The 14,781-nt window shown below is 53.6% G+C and overlaps 2 protein-coding genes across 3 annotated transcripts in view; one reads left to right on the top strand and one right to left on the bottom strand.

The window, feature by feature from the left end:
* Window positions 1–8,218, top strand: part of VIL1 (villin 1) — an 8,967-nt gene extending 749 nt beyond the window's left edge. Inside the window, exons 1-20 of one of the 2 annotated variants that reach the window (XM_008644828.2) lie at window positions 50–268; window positions 2,591–2,692; window positions 2,908–2,982; window positions 3,093–3,289; window positions 3,557–3,665; window positions 3,930–4,040; window positions 4,138–4,340; window positions 4,844–4,922; window positions 5,043–5,141; window positions 5,235–5,388; window positions 5,498–5,598; window positions 5,733–5,870; window positions 6,027–6,185; window positions 6,265–6,444; window positions 6,560–6,705; window positions 6,802–6,946; window positions 7,225–7,413; window positions 7,566–7,634; window positions 7,816–7,953; window positions 8,041–8,218. In XM_008644828.2, coding sequence (XP_008643050.1) covers window positions 2,618–2,692; window positions 2,908–2,982; window positions 3,093–3,289; window positions 3,557–3,665; window positions 3,930–4,040; window positions 4,138–4,340; window positions 4,844–4,922; window positions 5,043–5,141; window positions 5,235–5,388; window positions 5,498–5,598; window positions 5,733–5,870; window positions 6,027–6,185; window positions 6,265–6,444; window positions 6,560–6,705; window positions 6,802–6,946; window positions 7,225–7,413; window positions 7,566–7,634; window positions 7,816–7,953; window positions 8,041–8,154 — 2,481 coding nt within the window. In that variant the 5' untranslated portion in view covers window positions 50–268; window positions 2,591–2,617 and the 3' untranslated portion in view covers window positions 8,155–8,218. Of the gene's footprint in view, window positions 1–49; window positions 269–2,590; window positions 2,693–2,907; window positions 2,983–3,092; window positions 3,290–3,556; window positions 3,666–3,929; window positions 4,041–4,137; window positions 4,341–4,843; window positions 4,923–5,042; window positions 5,142–5,234; window positions 5,389–5,497; window positions 5,599–5,732; window positions 5,871–6,026; window positions 6,186–6,264; window positions 6,445–6,559; window positions 6,706–6,801; window positions 6,947–7,224; window positions 7,414–7,565; window positions 7,635–7,815; window positions 7,954–8,040 lie in introns of those variants that run through there. The other variant, XM_017727290.1, reaches the window with a different exon arrangement.
* A 604-nt stretch (window positions 8,219–8,822) lies between these two features.
* Window positions 8,823–14,781, bottom strand: part of USP37 (ubiquitin specific peptidase 37) — a 34,903-nt gene continuing 28,944 nt past the window's right edge. The window contains exons 20-23 of the mRNA XM_008644827.2: window positions 14,502–14,617; window positions 13,566–13,635; window positions 12,909–13,047; window positions 8,823–12,318 (exon numbers count right to left, since the gene is read on the bottom strand). Coding sequence (XP_008643049.1) covers window positions 12,231–12,318; window positions 12,909–13,047; window positions 13,566–13,635; window positions 14,502–14,617 — 413 coding nt within the window. The 3' untranslated portion in view covers window positions 8,823–12,230. The remainder of the gene's footprint in view (window positions 12,319–12,908; window positions 13,048–13,565; window positions 13,636–14,501; window positions 14,618–14,781) is intronic.

The following is a 14,781-nucleotide window of genomic DNA, read 5'->3' as shown; positions in this document are numbered from 1 at the left end:
TCCCTGAGCTGCCCCCCTCCCCCGTGCCCTCATTGGCCCTGTGCCTCCCCTCATTAACGAAGTCTCTGTCCTCCCTGATGGCTGCACTAATTACTGAGTTCATTAGTGGCCCGGCTGGGGGGCCCGGGGAGGGGGTGAGCCCGCTGGGGCCGGTGTGGGGTCCCCTACCACTGTGCCGCACTGACGGATTCAGTCTCTGAGCAGAGGGCGACAGCGGCCACCCGGGTGTTCCACCCCACCCAAAACTCACTGGAGGTTTTGCACACAGGTAAGGGTCCCACGGGGACACTCGTGTGGGGTGCAGGAGGTAGGAGCTGGGTGGCACGTCTAGGGAGGGTTTGGGGCCAAGGCAGTGGAGGGCAGAGCCCATCCCTGTGGCATCAGGACACCCCCTTGTTTGTGGCTGACACGCCCCCCGTTCTGGTTCAGCCCGTTGTCATCACTTCGGAGATCCTTGCAGGAGGGATCAGGCAGGATCTGGGGCTCGCTGCAGCCCAGGCCGGGGTTACGGGATGCCCGCAGTGCTTCTGACCAGGACTGCTGGCTCAGCAGGGCAGCCAAGATAAAGCTGCGGCAATCCCGCGGGGCTGGGGAAGAGATAAGAGCGGGACAGGAAGCCCGGGGACCTGCCTGCTGCTGACACCTGCACCTCCCACCTTTATGAACGCCGTGGTCATTCCCCAAAAGCACCTTCGGGCCTGGGAGCCACTTCAGTCCCTTCTCCTCTCTGTAAACATCGAGGGCATCACCAGATAGCAACCCTTGGGACTGGGGGCATAGGACAGGGCATAGGGCTTAGCTGTGACACCACTTTATGTCCCGTCCTGTCCCCCCAAGCCCCAGCCCCATGTCCCATCCCTGTACTCCCTTTCCATCCCCAAGAGAACCTTGGTGCTGCAGAGACCCCCAAGGCAGGAAGGCAAAGCCAGGAGTGACCAGGGATCTGCCTTCCAGCTGGGGTGTGAAAGAGCCTGGGCACAGTCCCATAGGCAGGGTGGTGATGTGCCAGTCAGGGGGTGGGAAGGGGATGCCCCAGGAAGATGGTGCTGCTTTGCTGTCACTTTGTGGAACTTTTTCAGGGGGGAGGAGGCACCATAAAAAACACAATTTCCGTGGTCTTAGTGCTCCATATTTGGGAGGGTTTGGGGATTTTAGGGTCTGGGGAGTGAAGAACAGTGGCAAAGCCCATCCTCATGGCCTTAGGACACCTCTGATGCCCACGTGTCCTGATCCAGCCCATTGCTATCACTTTATGGAAGTTGGTGGGGTCCAAAAGAAAAAAATCCAGCATGGGCTCAATGCCAAGGGCCAAGAGGGGAACAGGCCGGGGGGGGGAGGGGGGCAGGGGAACCATCCTGGGCACAGCCAGTCTGTGGGCAGGGTGCAATAACACCTGGGGGGGAAACACCCCATGAGTAACGGGGCTCTTAGGTGCCACAAAGTCTTGGAGGGCTGTGGGGACCTTGACTCTGGGCTGTCCCTGCCCTTATATAGTGAGCATAGGCTGGGACATGAGGGAACAAAGGTCTCCTGGGTGCTGGCACCTGAGCACTCCACCTAGGTACACTCACCTGTCCGCTGAGCTCTGCAGGGAAGGTGAGGGGGCAGAGGGTGGGCATGGGGTGTAGGGTGAAGGGGCAGAGGGTGGGCATGGGGTGGACAGCACATCCCACGGCCACCATCACTCCTGACATCAGGGTAGCCTGGGGATGGGGCTTGGAGACCCACCTGAGCCCCACCTTGGGGCTGTGCTGTGGGGGTGCTGGGTCTGAGGGATGGGATGTGGGTGCTTTTGGAGCAGCATAGTGGGGCCAGGTAGGGTTTTGTAGGGCTGGGGAAGCAGAGACCTCCCCTCTGGGCAATGCCAGCATTCCCTGCCAGCCTCCAGCCGGGGCACATTGGGTGGCTTTGCCTGATGCCAGCTCCCTGGCCCCTCTGTCTGCTTGTGGGGAGCACTGTCAGCCTGGCAGAGATGGCTGCGGACAACCTTGGCAGCACTGGTACTCTCAGCACCCCTGTGGGGCCAGGATGTGCCCTCCGTGGGGGGCATGGATCTGCTGAGGGGTTTGGAAGCAGGGGGTCTGAAGCAGGCAGTGTATCTGTGTGTGTGTTGTGTGTGTAAGCAGTGCCATGTCATGCTGTTCCACTTCATGCCAAGCCGTGCCAGGACAAGGCTGAGCAGGGCCAGTTCCTGCCAGTCCTGGGGAGGAACAGGCCACTGTGCAGCAGTGTCACCCAGCTGCGGCTGCTGCGCGGTGGGTGCCCTGTACAAGCCCTGTCCCATGATTGGAGACAGGGCAGGGCACTGGGGCACTTACGGGACCACGCACCTGCGCACCCTGAACCCCAGTACAGACCCATTAACTGCAGTGCCAGCCAAGCTGAGGGGATGGCAGCCACACCTGTGTGCCCACAGACCTGACACCACGGTGCTGGGGGTCCCCTCACCCCATGCAGCTCCGTACAGAGGGGGTTTACAGCTGGGCTCTCTGCAGAGCAAGCAGGGAAGCAGATGGCACAGCAGGTTGGCTGTGTCCCAGCTCTTAATGACACTTCCAGCCATTAACGAGGGTGTTGCCGATGCTGGCAGGTCCCCTTGCCTGTGGTACCTGTCACCATGGTGGAGCTCAGCGCCAAAGTCACCAGGACATTGAACAAGACCACGCCGGGCATCCAGATATGGCGAATCGAGGTGGGGATGGGGCCGCATCACTGGGCTGCTTGGGGGGGTCTCTGTGAGGGAAGATCCTCCCTTTGTGTCCTCAGTACCTGGGTTTGGGGGTCTCAGTGCAGCACCCAGGGTTAAACCCAGCAGTGCTGGTGCTGGGGACAGTGGGTGCATGGGGCTGGGGTGGGGTGGGGTGGGGGGATTCCCCACCAGGGCTGATGTCTCCCTTCCTTCTGCAGAACATGGAGATGGTGCCAGTGCCCACCAAAAGCTACGGCAACTTCCACGAGGGGGATTGCTACGTCCTGCTGTCGGTAGGTCACTCAGGGGTCACACAGGGAACTGGGAATGGGCTCTGCCCTGAGGGGGCAGGGAGGGGTGTCCTTGTCCAGGGGCTCTTCTAGCGGGGGCCGGTGTCCTGCAGACGCGCAAGTCTGGGAGCAACTTCAGCTATGACATCCACTACTGGCTGGGCAAGGAGTCAAGCCAGGATGAGCAGGGGGCAGCTGCCATCTACACCACCCAGATGGATGATCACCTGGGCTCAGTGGCCGTGCAGCACCGCGAGGTCCAGGGACACGAGAGTGAGACCTTCCGCACCTACTTCAAGCATGGACTCATGTATGTCGGTCGCCCCTGGGGACCAGCTCCCATGGTGGGTGACAGTGGGGAGGGGTCCTGTGGAGACATCCCCAGTGGGGATGGGACAGCTCTGTGTCAGTGAGGTGGGGGAGGAAGGAGGAGGATCTGGAGCTGGGCTCCATCTATCCATTACCACGTGTGTGGATGGGGGTCCCCGAACACCTCCCTGTGCACAGAGGTGGGAGGGAGATTCCAGTGGTGTGAGGAGGGGGACCCAGGGGTGACACCATGTCTGTCCCCTCCCAGCTATAAGAAGGGTGGGGTGGCCTCAGGCATGAAGCATGTGGAGACAAACACCTACAACGTCCAGCGACTGCTGCATGTGAAGGGCAAGAAGAACGTGGTGGCAGGAGAGGTGAGTCATGGGATGTGTGGAGTCTGGATCAGGATCAGGCCAGAGCTCCCCCAAGACACAGCTGCCTTCAAGCAGGGCACAGTGGGTGTGGGATGATGCTGCCTTGCCTTAGGAGCAACCGCTCCCCAAGAAGTCCCTCTCAGGGTAGGGAGGAGGAATATAGGCTGGAGGCCTGTATTCCTGAGTGAGTGGGGCTGCAAAGCCATGGGGGACCCAGTGTTCTGCTGCTTGACACCCACCCTTCCCAATCCCATCTTGCTGCAGGTGGAGATGAGCTGGAAAAGCTTCAACAGAGGGGATGTGTTCCTGCTGGACCTGGGCCAGCTCATCATCCAGTGGAATGGCCCTGAGAGCAACCGCAACGAGAGGCTGAGGGTATGGCCAGGGGGTCCCAATGTCCCCTCCTGGAGTAAGGGGGGTCACCAGCCACCCCCTTCCTGATCTGGGCTTATCCCTTCTCCCCTGGCTGCAGGCAATGACCCTGGCCAAGGATATCCGGGACCGGGAACGTGGAGGCCGTGCCAAGGTGGGCGTAGTGGATGGTGAGGATGAGGATGCTTCACCGGGACTCATGAAGATCCTTAAGCATGTGCTGGGTGAGAAGAGGGACATCCAGCCAGCCATCCCTGATGACAAAGTGGACCAGATTCTCAAGTCCTCCCTCAAGCTCTACCAGTGAGTTCTTCGGGTGGGTTACCCATGGGGGCATTTTCCATGGTGCCAGAGGGAGCCAGCAGCCATCTCTGCTGTGTCACACAGCACCCAGCCCCATGGACAGACACCAAGAAAAGGTCAAGACCACAGTGGGGGTGGGGATAGTCCTTTGGGTGCCATTGGAGCAAGAGGGATCCCTGGTGCCAAGAGGATTGGTGCCCAATAGAGATGCTCATGCAAGCATCACCCTTAGATGCTGTGGCAATGCCCCTCAGTGGCCCCATAACATCTGACACCCATCTGTCCCTCCCTGTGGCCATGAGTGAGCTGCCTGGCAGGGCAAGCTACAAACCAAGTTGCCACCACGGCACAGCAAGAGAGTCCCTGGGCACCACCTCTGCCATGATCTGGCTGGGAAGGGGACGGGGAGGGGACACCCCCTCTAAACCCTACCACCCTGTAATGGGGATGGGGTTTTCCAACCCATTTTCTAACCCTTTTTTCCTCTCTTTTTCTCCTGTCAGCGTCTCCAATGCCAGCGGGAACTTGGTCATACAGGAGGTGGCAATTCAACCCCTATCTCAAGACATGCTCCTGCACGAGGTCTGTCACCCATGGCTTGCTTGGGGGTGCCCAATTTCCTTGGCAGCTTTAATCCTTCAAAAGCCAAATTTGGTGGACTTTGCCTAAAGTCCTAATTTCTATTGTTGCCCCTTCTCCAAGGACTGCTACATCCTTGATCAAGGAGGTACCAGGATCTTCGTCTGGAAGGGCAAGAATGCCAACAAGGAGGAGAAGCAGCAGGCGATGAGCAGGGCGCTGGTGGGTGCTGGGTTAGGGGCTTGTGGGACAGCCTGACTGCTCCCTGGGGTGCCAGGCACTCCACGCCTACGCTCTGTGTTTGGGTCTCACCAGGGCTTCATCAAAGCCAAGAACTACCCAGACAGCACCAGCGTGGAAACAGAGAATGATGGGTCCGAGTCAGCTGTCTTCAGGCAGCTCTTCCAAAAATGGACTCTCCCCAACCAGAGCAGTGGGTTGGGCAAGACCCACACTGCGGGCAAAGTGGGTGAGTGTCTCCTTCCAATGTGGCAGGACTTCTTGGATTGGGATGGGTGGGCTGTGGGGAGCCCCTATGGCCAGAGGGATTTGGCTCACCCCTCTGCCCTTCCCCATAGCCAAGGTGGAGCAGGTGAAGTTTGACGCCACGACACTGCACGCCAAGCCCCAGGTGGCTGCCCAGCAGAAGATGGTGGATGATGGATCTGGAGAAGTGGAGGTAGGGTGGCCATGGAAGAATGTGGGACCCTCCCAGGCACGCCCTTTGCTGTACCAGGGGATGGTGTGGGGTCCAGGGTATGCAGGGCAGGAGGATGCACCAACCCTGACAGCAGTATATCCCTATCCCACCAGGTCTGGCGCGTGGAGAACAATGAACTGGTGCCCGTAGAGAAGAAGTGGCTGGGCCATTTCTATGGCGGGGACTGCTACCTGCTGCTCTACACCTATTTTGTGGGGCCCAAGGTGAACCGCATCATCTACCTCTGGCAGGTGAGACCTCCAGGTCACTGTCCGATGGGTGGGGGACAGGGGTGTACCTCCCTGGACTGGGGGTGCTCTGCCCCTGGGGAGCACCACGAGAGTTGCCTTTTCCCAAGAGGGAAAGGGGGGCTGAGATGGGTGCTGAGCCCCCTCTGCCCTGTCCAGGGCCGCCAAGCCAGCACGGATGAGCTGGCCGCCTCTGCCTACCATGCCGTCGCCCTGGACCAGAAGTACAACAACGAGCCCGTGCAGATCCGCGTCACCATGGGCAAGGAGCCAGCCCATCTGATGGCCATCTTCAAGGGCAAGATGGTGGTGTACGCGGTGAGCACAGGGCTGCTGGGGCATGTGCAGGCGAGTGAGACCGTGGCACTGGTGGTGACCTCCTGTCCCTGTCCCCCAGGGTGGCACATCACGGGCGGGCAGCACGGAGCCCACACCCTCCACCCGCCTCTTCCAAGTGCACGGCACCAACGAGTACAACACCAAGGCCTTCGAGGTGCCCGTCCGCGCCTCCTCCCTCAACTCCAATGATGTCTTTGTGCTCAAAACCCCCAGCTCCTGCTACCTCTGGTATGGGAAGGTGGGTACTGCCGGGCACTGACATGGGTGCTGCCACCCCCAAAAGAAGTGTCCCCACCTCCTCTTCCTCCTCTTTGGCCTGGGCCAGTGACAGAGCAGCTGTGCTTGCTTGGCAGGGCTGCAGCGGGGATGAACGTGAGATGGCCAAGGCTGTGGCCGACATAATCTCCAAGATGGAGAAGCCAGTGGTTGCAGAAGGACAGGAACCACCTGAGTTCTGGCTGGCCCTGGGGGGCAAGTCCCAATATGCAAGCAGCAAGAGGTACCAGTCTTGTCCCTACCCACATCCAGGGGTAAGATGGGCCACCAGTTCCCAACCAAGGGTGAGCCTCATTCCCATCACATTGACCCCTCTCAGGCTGCAGGACGAGAACCCCTCTGTGTCCCCCCGACTCTTTGAGTGCTCCAACAAGACAGGCACCTTCTTGGCCACGGAGATCATAGACTTCACCCAGGATGACCTGGACGAGAATGATGTTTACCTACTAGACGCCTGGGACCAGGTGAGCTGGGGGATCGTGGAGTGGGGGACAGACCTTTGATCCCACAAGCTGATGTTCCCAGGGTTGGAGGACCTGCATCAGCCACAGTTGGTGGGTTGGGAGGCTGGAAACCTGCCTATACGTGGCCCCATGATGTTTTTTTCCAGCATTCTTGCTCCAGGGAATGCTGAGGATGGACTCCCAGTGTTCTTCCCCAGGGACAGGGCCCGTGTGCCTCCAACCATGGCCCCAGAGGGCTCCATCTCACCCCAGTGGTGGACATGGTAACCTTATTGCAGGTTTTCTTCTGGATTGGGAAAGGCGCCAATGAGGCAGAGAAGGAGGCGGCAGCAGTGATGGCACAGGAGTACCTGCGGAGCCACCCCAGTGGGCGTGACCTTGACACCCCCATCATTGTGGTGAAGCAGGGTTATGAGCCCCCCACCTTCACCGGCTGGTTCCTGGCCTGGGACCCTCTCAACTGGGACGTGAGTCATGGAGGGGGTTTGAAAGACCAGGGACTCCCTTTCAGATGGGACCAGATGTGGGTCTGGCCTCACAAGCATCTCCAGGGTGTGGGCAGCAGCTTGCCTGACCCCTGCCCCTGCTGAGGGGCTGAGCACTTTTATCTCCTTCCCAGGACAAGAAATCCTATGAGACGCTGCGAGCTGAGCTGGGTGATGACAGCAGCTTTGGGGAGCTCACCTCAGTAAGTGGCACAAGGAGAAGGACAACTGGGCTGGGTGGGGGCACAGAAAGCCCCCCCATCCCCTTGGCAGGGTGCCAGGAGGAGCTGCAAGGACAGATTCTCTAGTGAGCAGGCACCTGGAGCCAGCCTGGTGCCTGCATGCCCAGGCCAGGCCCTGACATGACTCTGCACCCCCCATTAGGTGCTCACATCCAAGCAAGAGGTCTTCACTGCCTCCACCACCCTCGTCCCCACCAAACTGGAGACCTTCCCGTTGGATGTGCTGGTGAACACCTCAGCCGAGGACCTGCCCCGGGGTGTGGATCCCAGCAGGAAGGAGGTAAGCTGAGGCCAGGGGGCTGGTGGAAGGGGAGACAGGGAAAGCCCCCCCCAGTTCTTCAGCTCAGCTTCCTTTCTCTGGCCCCAGGACCACCTCTCTGATGGGGACTTCCAGGCTGTTTTTGGCATGAACCGATCCGCCTTCAGCAACCTGCCCTTGTGGAAACAACAGAAGCTCAAGAAGGACAAAGGACTCTTCTAGGGCAGGAGCCTGGGCCCAGGGACAATCCCAGCTTTTTAGTAAATAAAATTAATTTTAAAAACAGGCCTGTGGTCTCTCCCCTCCAACCCCAGGGCCTAGCCCCAAATGTGGGGGTTATTTGGTAAAGAGCTAGCACAGAGGAAGACACAGGTCTTGACTGGGCACCAGCAGCACAGGGAAGGACCCTCAACTCCTTTCCCCTGAGGCCTTCTTTTGTCCTTGCTGTGCTCAGAGGTGAGGCACAGGCTGGGCATGCTCAGGGAGCCAGGACTCTCCCATCCCGGCACCTGCAGCTCCAGGCTAAAGGTCCAGTATACAGCTGGAGCCACTCCCTCCCTTATCACCTGAACTGCAGTAAATACGTGTGGTACCAAAGGTAAATGAGGGGACAGTGTGTCTGTGGGGACACACACCAGGGAGCACTTGTCCTTGACCCAGGAGGGGAGGAGGGCATCTCCCTTCTACTTGGGCTCTACAGGGATGCTGAGAGGCACTGGGGTGTTGCCCATGGGGACATATCTCTGTCAGGGGAGCCAGGATGGACGTGTGCTGAGGGGCACTGAACACACACAGGATGTTCCCAGGCAACCGAGCAAAGTCCCAATGCAAAAGGGGAGGCGAAGGTGTAGTGCCCATCGAGAGCCAGCAGAAATAAGATTCCAAATCAATAGAGGGTTAATAAAGAGGTTTTAATTTCACAAAAATCTATCTACACATCATTTAAAAACGGGCAGGGGGAACCCAAGAGCAAAAATTATAAAGAAGAGAGAGGAACAGGTCTGCTAAAACACAGAGAAAACACTGCTCCACATCAACAGTGTAAAGAACCAGAAAGTCAGGGTGCAGGCAGAAGTCAGCGGCAGGGAAGGCTGGAGTCTGGCAGCAAAACCACATGGACAGCAGCTGCCAGGGGTCCTGCACCCCTTTTTCTCTCTTTGGCGGGCGATTACAGGGATAATTAGCTCCATTAAAAACAAAGCAGATGAGTTTTTCCCAGCCCCCTCCCCGGAGCACGACATTCCCCGCGTGCCTCGTGCCAGGGTGAAGCGCAGCAGGAAGCCCTGAGCTGGCGATCAGCTCTTCCTCGGCTGCAGAAGGGCAGGAAGATGCGCGGGCAGATCTTATCTGTGCTGCACTGGGCGGGGGGGGGGGCGGGAAGAGCAGGCCGAGGCCACAGGTGTTGCAGAGCTCCGCTCTCTCCTCCCGTCAGTCCCACTCTGCTGCTCTGGTTGGGAAACCAGTCCTTGCTTTGCAAAGGCTCTTTGTGCAGCCCCGCTGGCCAGGGCTCCCCAGGGACCCGCACACAAGCTCCAGTTCATTGACACAAAAGCTCTGCCCCTCTCAGATTAGGGGTGTAAATCAAGAGCAAATTATTGCAGTCAGACAACAGAGGGACGAGAGGAACAGAGGGATGGGAGTTCCTTGAGTTTCTGTGCTGAATCACACTTGTACTAAGCTAGGTTGATTGAGAAGTGGGTAAATGTTTAACTGAGGAAGAGCTAGTACATGTTCAGGGCCCACAACTAAGCTTCACCTACCTACACCCAAGGACAGGTATCCCACATGGAAGGGCCAACCTTACTGACCTTTCTGCTGCAACAGTGTGAGCAGTGGGAATGACACAACTGATGGGCAGCACATCTTTTGAGGATTACACACCGATCATCCTCCCCACCGCTCTTGGGCAGGGAAAAAACTGGCTTCTGCAAGGAAGGGACTCTGTGGACACTCCTGCCCAGGTGAAGGTGCAATTGAACTGCTGTATGCCAAACAAAAAAGCTTAAATTACAGTATATGTCTGCAAATTCTTAATAACTAGAATAACAAGCAAGAACTTTTCATAAAACAAGGAACACTGGTTTCAAGCATCAGCTTTTGCACCTTGATCCAAACAAAACTGGTTTTAAACAAAAGTTACTGCACTGAAAAATCAGGCCATGTTTGCTTTTATTATAAATTAACTGGAGTGCAGCACCTTGTAAAAACAACCTTGCCACCCAAAAAAGCAGAGCTGACTTCTGATACTACAGGAATACCAGTTATTTACAGCACAAGCATAGGATGTGCTTGGGGAAAACAGGTTTGCCCTCTGGACGGAGCAGTCCATCACATTCGCAGGGCAATCAGTTCAAAGGACAACTCCCACGTCACCACCTCTTCCCACTGCCCAGAATTCGACCAAAATTAGTATTGACAATAGAAAAGTATAATGCTTTGTAATAAATTAACACACACACCCCCCTTGGGCTGCATCTCACCAGATAAACACTCTGGCAAGTCTACAACCAAACCTTTGCTCCTGGCTCAGAGACCAGGAAGATGCCACCGTGACCAGGGCCCCTGTGCTTGTCCCAACCTGGGAAGTGGGAGGGAGGTCAGTCTTCACCCCACCAGGGTTCCCCAAGTGTTCAGGGTGGGGAGGACACCGACGCCATCACTCGCTGTCGCTTGCTGCTGCACACACATGTGGGAAGAGGTCCCTGAGGCAGCGCCCTGCCAGCCTGCCAGGATAAGCTCTAGTGTGGAAGTGCCCGTGAAAGGTGCCTGCTGTCTCTTAAATCGATGGTTTTGTCTGCTTTGCTGCAGCCGATTTATTCCTGAGAAACTCCTAATGATAGTTTAAAAAACTCAGAAACTATCGCAACGGCAAAAAAGGTGATTTTCTTCTTTTTTTTTCCTTAAGGAAGTCTTTCACCTCTAAAACTCAGGCTGCAAAAATCAGAACTAGAGGCCAAAACAAGAGCAACTACTCTGCTTACAGCAACAACTTCTCTGAAATGAAGAAATGTCAGTGAAAGGAAACATCTGCCCCTGCTAATTAGTGCAAAGGTGCTGAAAAAAAATGAACTTAATAGGCCTCTCCCCCCACTGCTGAAACAAGCTATAAAAGGAGCATCATGCTTCTAAACCCAGCAGAAAGCATCACTTCTTCCTAACCATGTTCTGTTAATGCTGAACAAGGGCCTTCCGAAAGCTTTCCACCTGGTTTAGTTTCACAGTTTGAGCACTCTGCACTCCTCAGAGAGAAGAATGGAGGCACGGCTGCAGTGCAGAGCCTCTTACCCTGGGGTGACGTAAGACCATGGCAAGACCACAGTTCAATCACAGAGCAGTTCAAGTGCCAGGTGCTGCACAGGAAGGGTAACGCCAGAACGCTCTTTGCCCCCCAGAATATGCAAAGAGGCTGTGCTCACCTCCTGCCACTGCTCTGTTTGCTCCACGTACTCAGCTATCCCAGAGTCACATCAGAGCAGCCCTAAGCAACACAACTCCAGTGTGAAACACGGCACACCCAATGAGAAACCTCGCCTCTCCAAACGGCACTGATGCAACAACCTCATGGAGAAAATGCAATCAAATAACAGAACTTGTAAAACAAAAGAAATCACATATATAATCTCATGCCTAAATGAGGATGACAGTGAATGGTGTAAAAAAACAACAGAGCTGCCACCAGGTATCAATACATTCCACAGCACCGACAGTTTGTTTCCTGGAACCGCATGTAAATAGCGGAGCGCTTACAAACCCATGAATGTCACAACGCATCAGCTTGAGTGATTCCAAAATGCCTGTTAGCCAGATGACTGGCAAGAGCCTGCTCAGTGATCTGGCTTTCCAGTGAATATTACTAACACAACACACGCCAGGTTACAGTCTATTGCTTAAATTGCTCTTGGAGAAAAGAAAAAAAAGCGCCGAGTGATATGTAAATCTTCGCCACTCACGCCTCACATGTGAATGGGCTTTTAAAGTCGAGTCTCTTTTTGCACTGTTTTTTAAACCAGTTTATGAGCAGCTGTAGTCTTGTGACTTGTTACAACTCTTTAAGGCTCCATGCTGACAAAATTATTTGAGAAACATTAAAAATTTCACCACAGGAGGATCTCTCTGGATGTCAAGGTTTAAACACGTAGTTCAGGCCCAGGACTTGCACAGATGGTTCAACAAACCAAGCGTCCCATATTTCTACCTTTTGTCTCATGTTTTGGCCCTGAGCTGTTTGTTACTCCTGCATGTCTGGCACAAGTTCAGAATCTTCCTTGCTCCTCAGGAGGAACAAGGTGTTTTATTCTTCACAGAGGCTGACGAACTGATCTTCCTACTTCCATGCTAAGTGGCTGTGCATTCTTTTCCGTTTCTAGTAACTCATCGAAGATATCCCTAGAACAGAAGGAAAGACCAACAGTGAAACTTTTGTACAATGACAAACCACTATGTAAGACAGCCCTGAGGGAACCAGCAACTGGATTTGCTCCACAAACTCAAGTGTCACAGATCCTGGCAAAGAGAGACGTCTTATCTGACATCTCCAAGCACTAGTAAAGACAGAAGAGAGGGGACAAACCTTCTTCAGTTCCGTGGCCTGAAAATACATGATTTCTACCTACAAACCTCATTTTGTCTGTGTCCTGAGGTGACCGTGGCTGCAATAACACAACTGTTAGGAGCAGGGGTAAGGGCATTTACAAATATCACAGCACTTAAGGAAAAAACCCAAGCTCTATTATGATTCCTGGTGCAACACATGCACTGAGACACTGAATCTCATTCTTAAAATACAATTTAACGTATTTGATAAAACACTATGTATTACTGACGTACAGTCCCACACCTCTGAACTAAGAGCACTTCAATTTTGTCATTCTGGAGGTATTTTTCATCCCAGCAGAGGACCAGAGGAAGAAGAGAAGCCCACTTCTCTTCACAATCAGTAGGTAATTTCTAGCACCAGAATTCCCCAAGACACCTACTTGTGCATGTAGAAGAAGATGTATCCACTTCGGTCTCTGTCACACTGAACAGTGGTCTCTAGAGTTCTAGACACTTCCAGGTCGTTGTAGGTGAACCAGGACTGCTTCTTGATATCATAGACATCACTGATATAATGACCTTAACAACAGAGAATCACAGAATGGTTTGGGTTGGAAGGGACCTCAGAGGTCATCCTGTTCCAAACTGCCTGCCATGGGCAGGGACACCTTCCACTACTCCAGGTTGCCCAGAGCCCTATCCAACCTGGCTTTGAACACTTCTGGGAATGGGGCAGCTGCCACAACTTCTCTGCACACCTTTCCATGCTGCACTTTGACCAGGGAGCTGGGTAGCTAGGTACCCCAGTCCAGCCACCTATGTCAGATTTAAAGGCTAAAAGACCCTTAAGATCCCAGTCCCTCAATCAGCTGGTAACAAGCACAAGCAGTTCTACGCAGCCCATAAGCTGTACATTTCCTACATGCCATAGTTACACACCATGACATTCCCAACCTGCTCCCCCATCAGCAAGTCATGACAGAAGACTTGCTTTGCTGCCTGAATTCTTCCCTATAAATAATTCTGCTATGGTAATTCTGTATTACAGATTTTTCAAGCTAGGTAAGAGATGAAGAATAAAATGTGGCATCTTTTACCTGAAGATGATGTGCTTCCAATATGGCTGACGATGCTGATGAGACGATAGGAGTGAGGAAGCTCTCCTGTCTGGGGGGAAAAAAAAGTACAATTAAAGCTTTCAGGCATTCTTTTTTTCTCCACATAGCTTATGGACAAGATGATTTATACCTGTGATATCAACTTTTGGCTACTGTATTCAAAGCTGCAACCCAATGAAGGATTACAGAAACAGACACCCTGGTTCACACCAAACAAGGAGTCCTTCCAGAAGTGGGAAATGTCTATTTAATCTATCAGAAAGCCAGTGAAGGAGCCTTTCTGACCTCAGAACAGATGCTGACATGAGCTCTACACTGCAAAGTTTTCTAAACAACCATTTCCTGACCAACTTCCACTGATGTCAGAATTAATCCAGCAAATAAACAGAAAAGCCAAAAAGGAACACCATGCTTACTTCTGAAATATCAAAGACACGCCATTGATAATGGTACACAAATTCTACAGCTAATACTGGATATGTAGCCCAAATTCTTTTGTTCTGCACCTGTAATGTCAGTGGACAACACCCTCTTCAAATGCAGGAAACATGCTCTATCTATTCACTGGCTTTTGACAATTTATTTTTTAATCCTCTCTTGACCAGGAAATGTTACTTACAGAGTTCACTAACAATACTCTTTAAGAGTTTCTTAGAGAAACTCAGAAGGTCTCTGCAGCTGTCTGTTTTTTTGGGTTTTTTATTTTTTTTTTTTGAGTTTTGTTTGCTTTGGTTTTGGTTGGGTTTTTTTTGTAATTAAAGTAACACAGTAAGACTTACAGATAGAAAATTTTCCATGTTTTCACTTCTGAATATAAAGACCTTTCTAGCCTCTACACCTGCTCTGTAAAACTACCTTCAATACTATAAAGAATAGCTATATTTCTTATTTGGCTTTTGAAATCATGGATCACACCTCAGCATTTCTTTTCAGCTCTTCTGCTTCAGCTTCTGAATACTCCATGTCAAGAACATCCTCATTCCCAGAGTCTTCATCAGAGCCAACGCTGTCCAGGAGAGAGCTGTTAAACTCTAGATAGCAAGGAAACAATGATAACTGCGTGAGAAGCTGTGGACCACACAGGAATTCACAACAGGCTGAGGTCTATCTACCCACCTAAATAGGCGTAATAAAATTTCAAGCTTAATTTTCAAAGAAAACAGGGGATACTGGAATTTCCAAATAAAAGCTCTTT

This window comes from Corvus brachyrhynchos, unplaced genomic scaffold (genome assembly GCF_000691975.1).
Source record: "Corvus brachyrhynchos isolate BGI_N302 unplaced genomic scaffold, ASM69197v1 scaffold452, whole genome shotgun sequence".
Classification (NCBI taxonomy): Eukaryota; Metazoa; Chordata; class Aves; order Passeriformes; family Corvidae; genus Corvus; species Corvus brachyrhynchos.
This window is presented reverse-complemented; position numbering and strand designations above follow the sequence as displayed.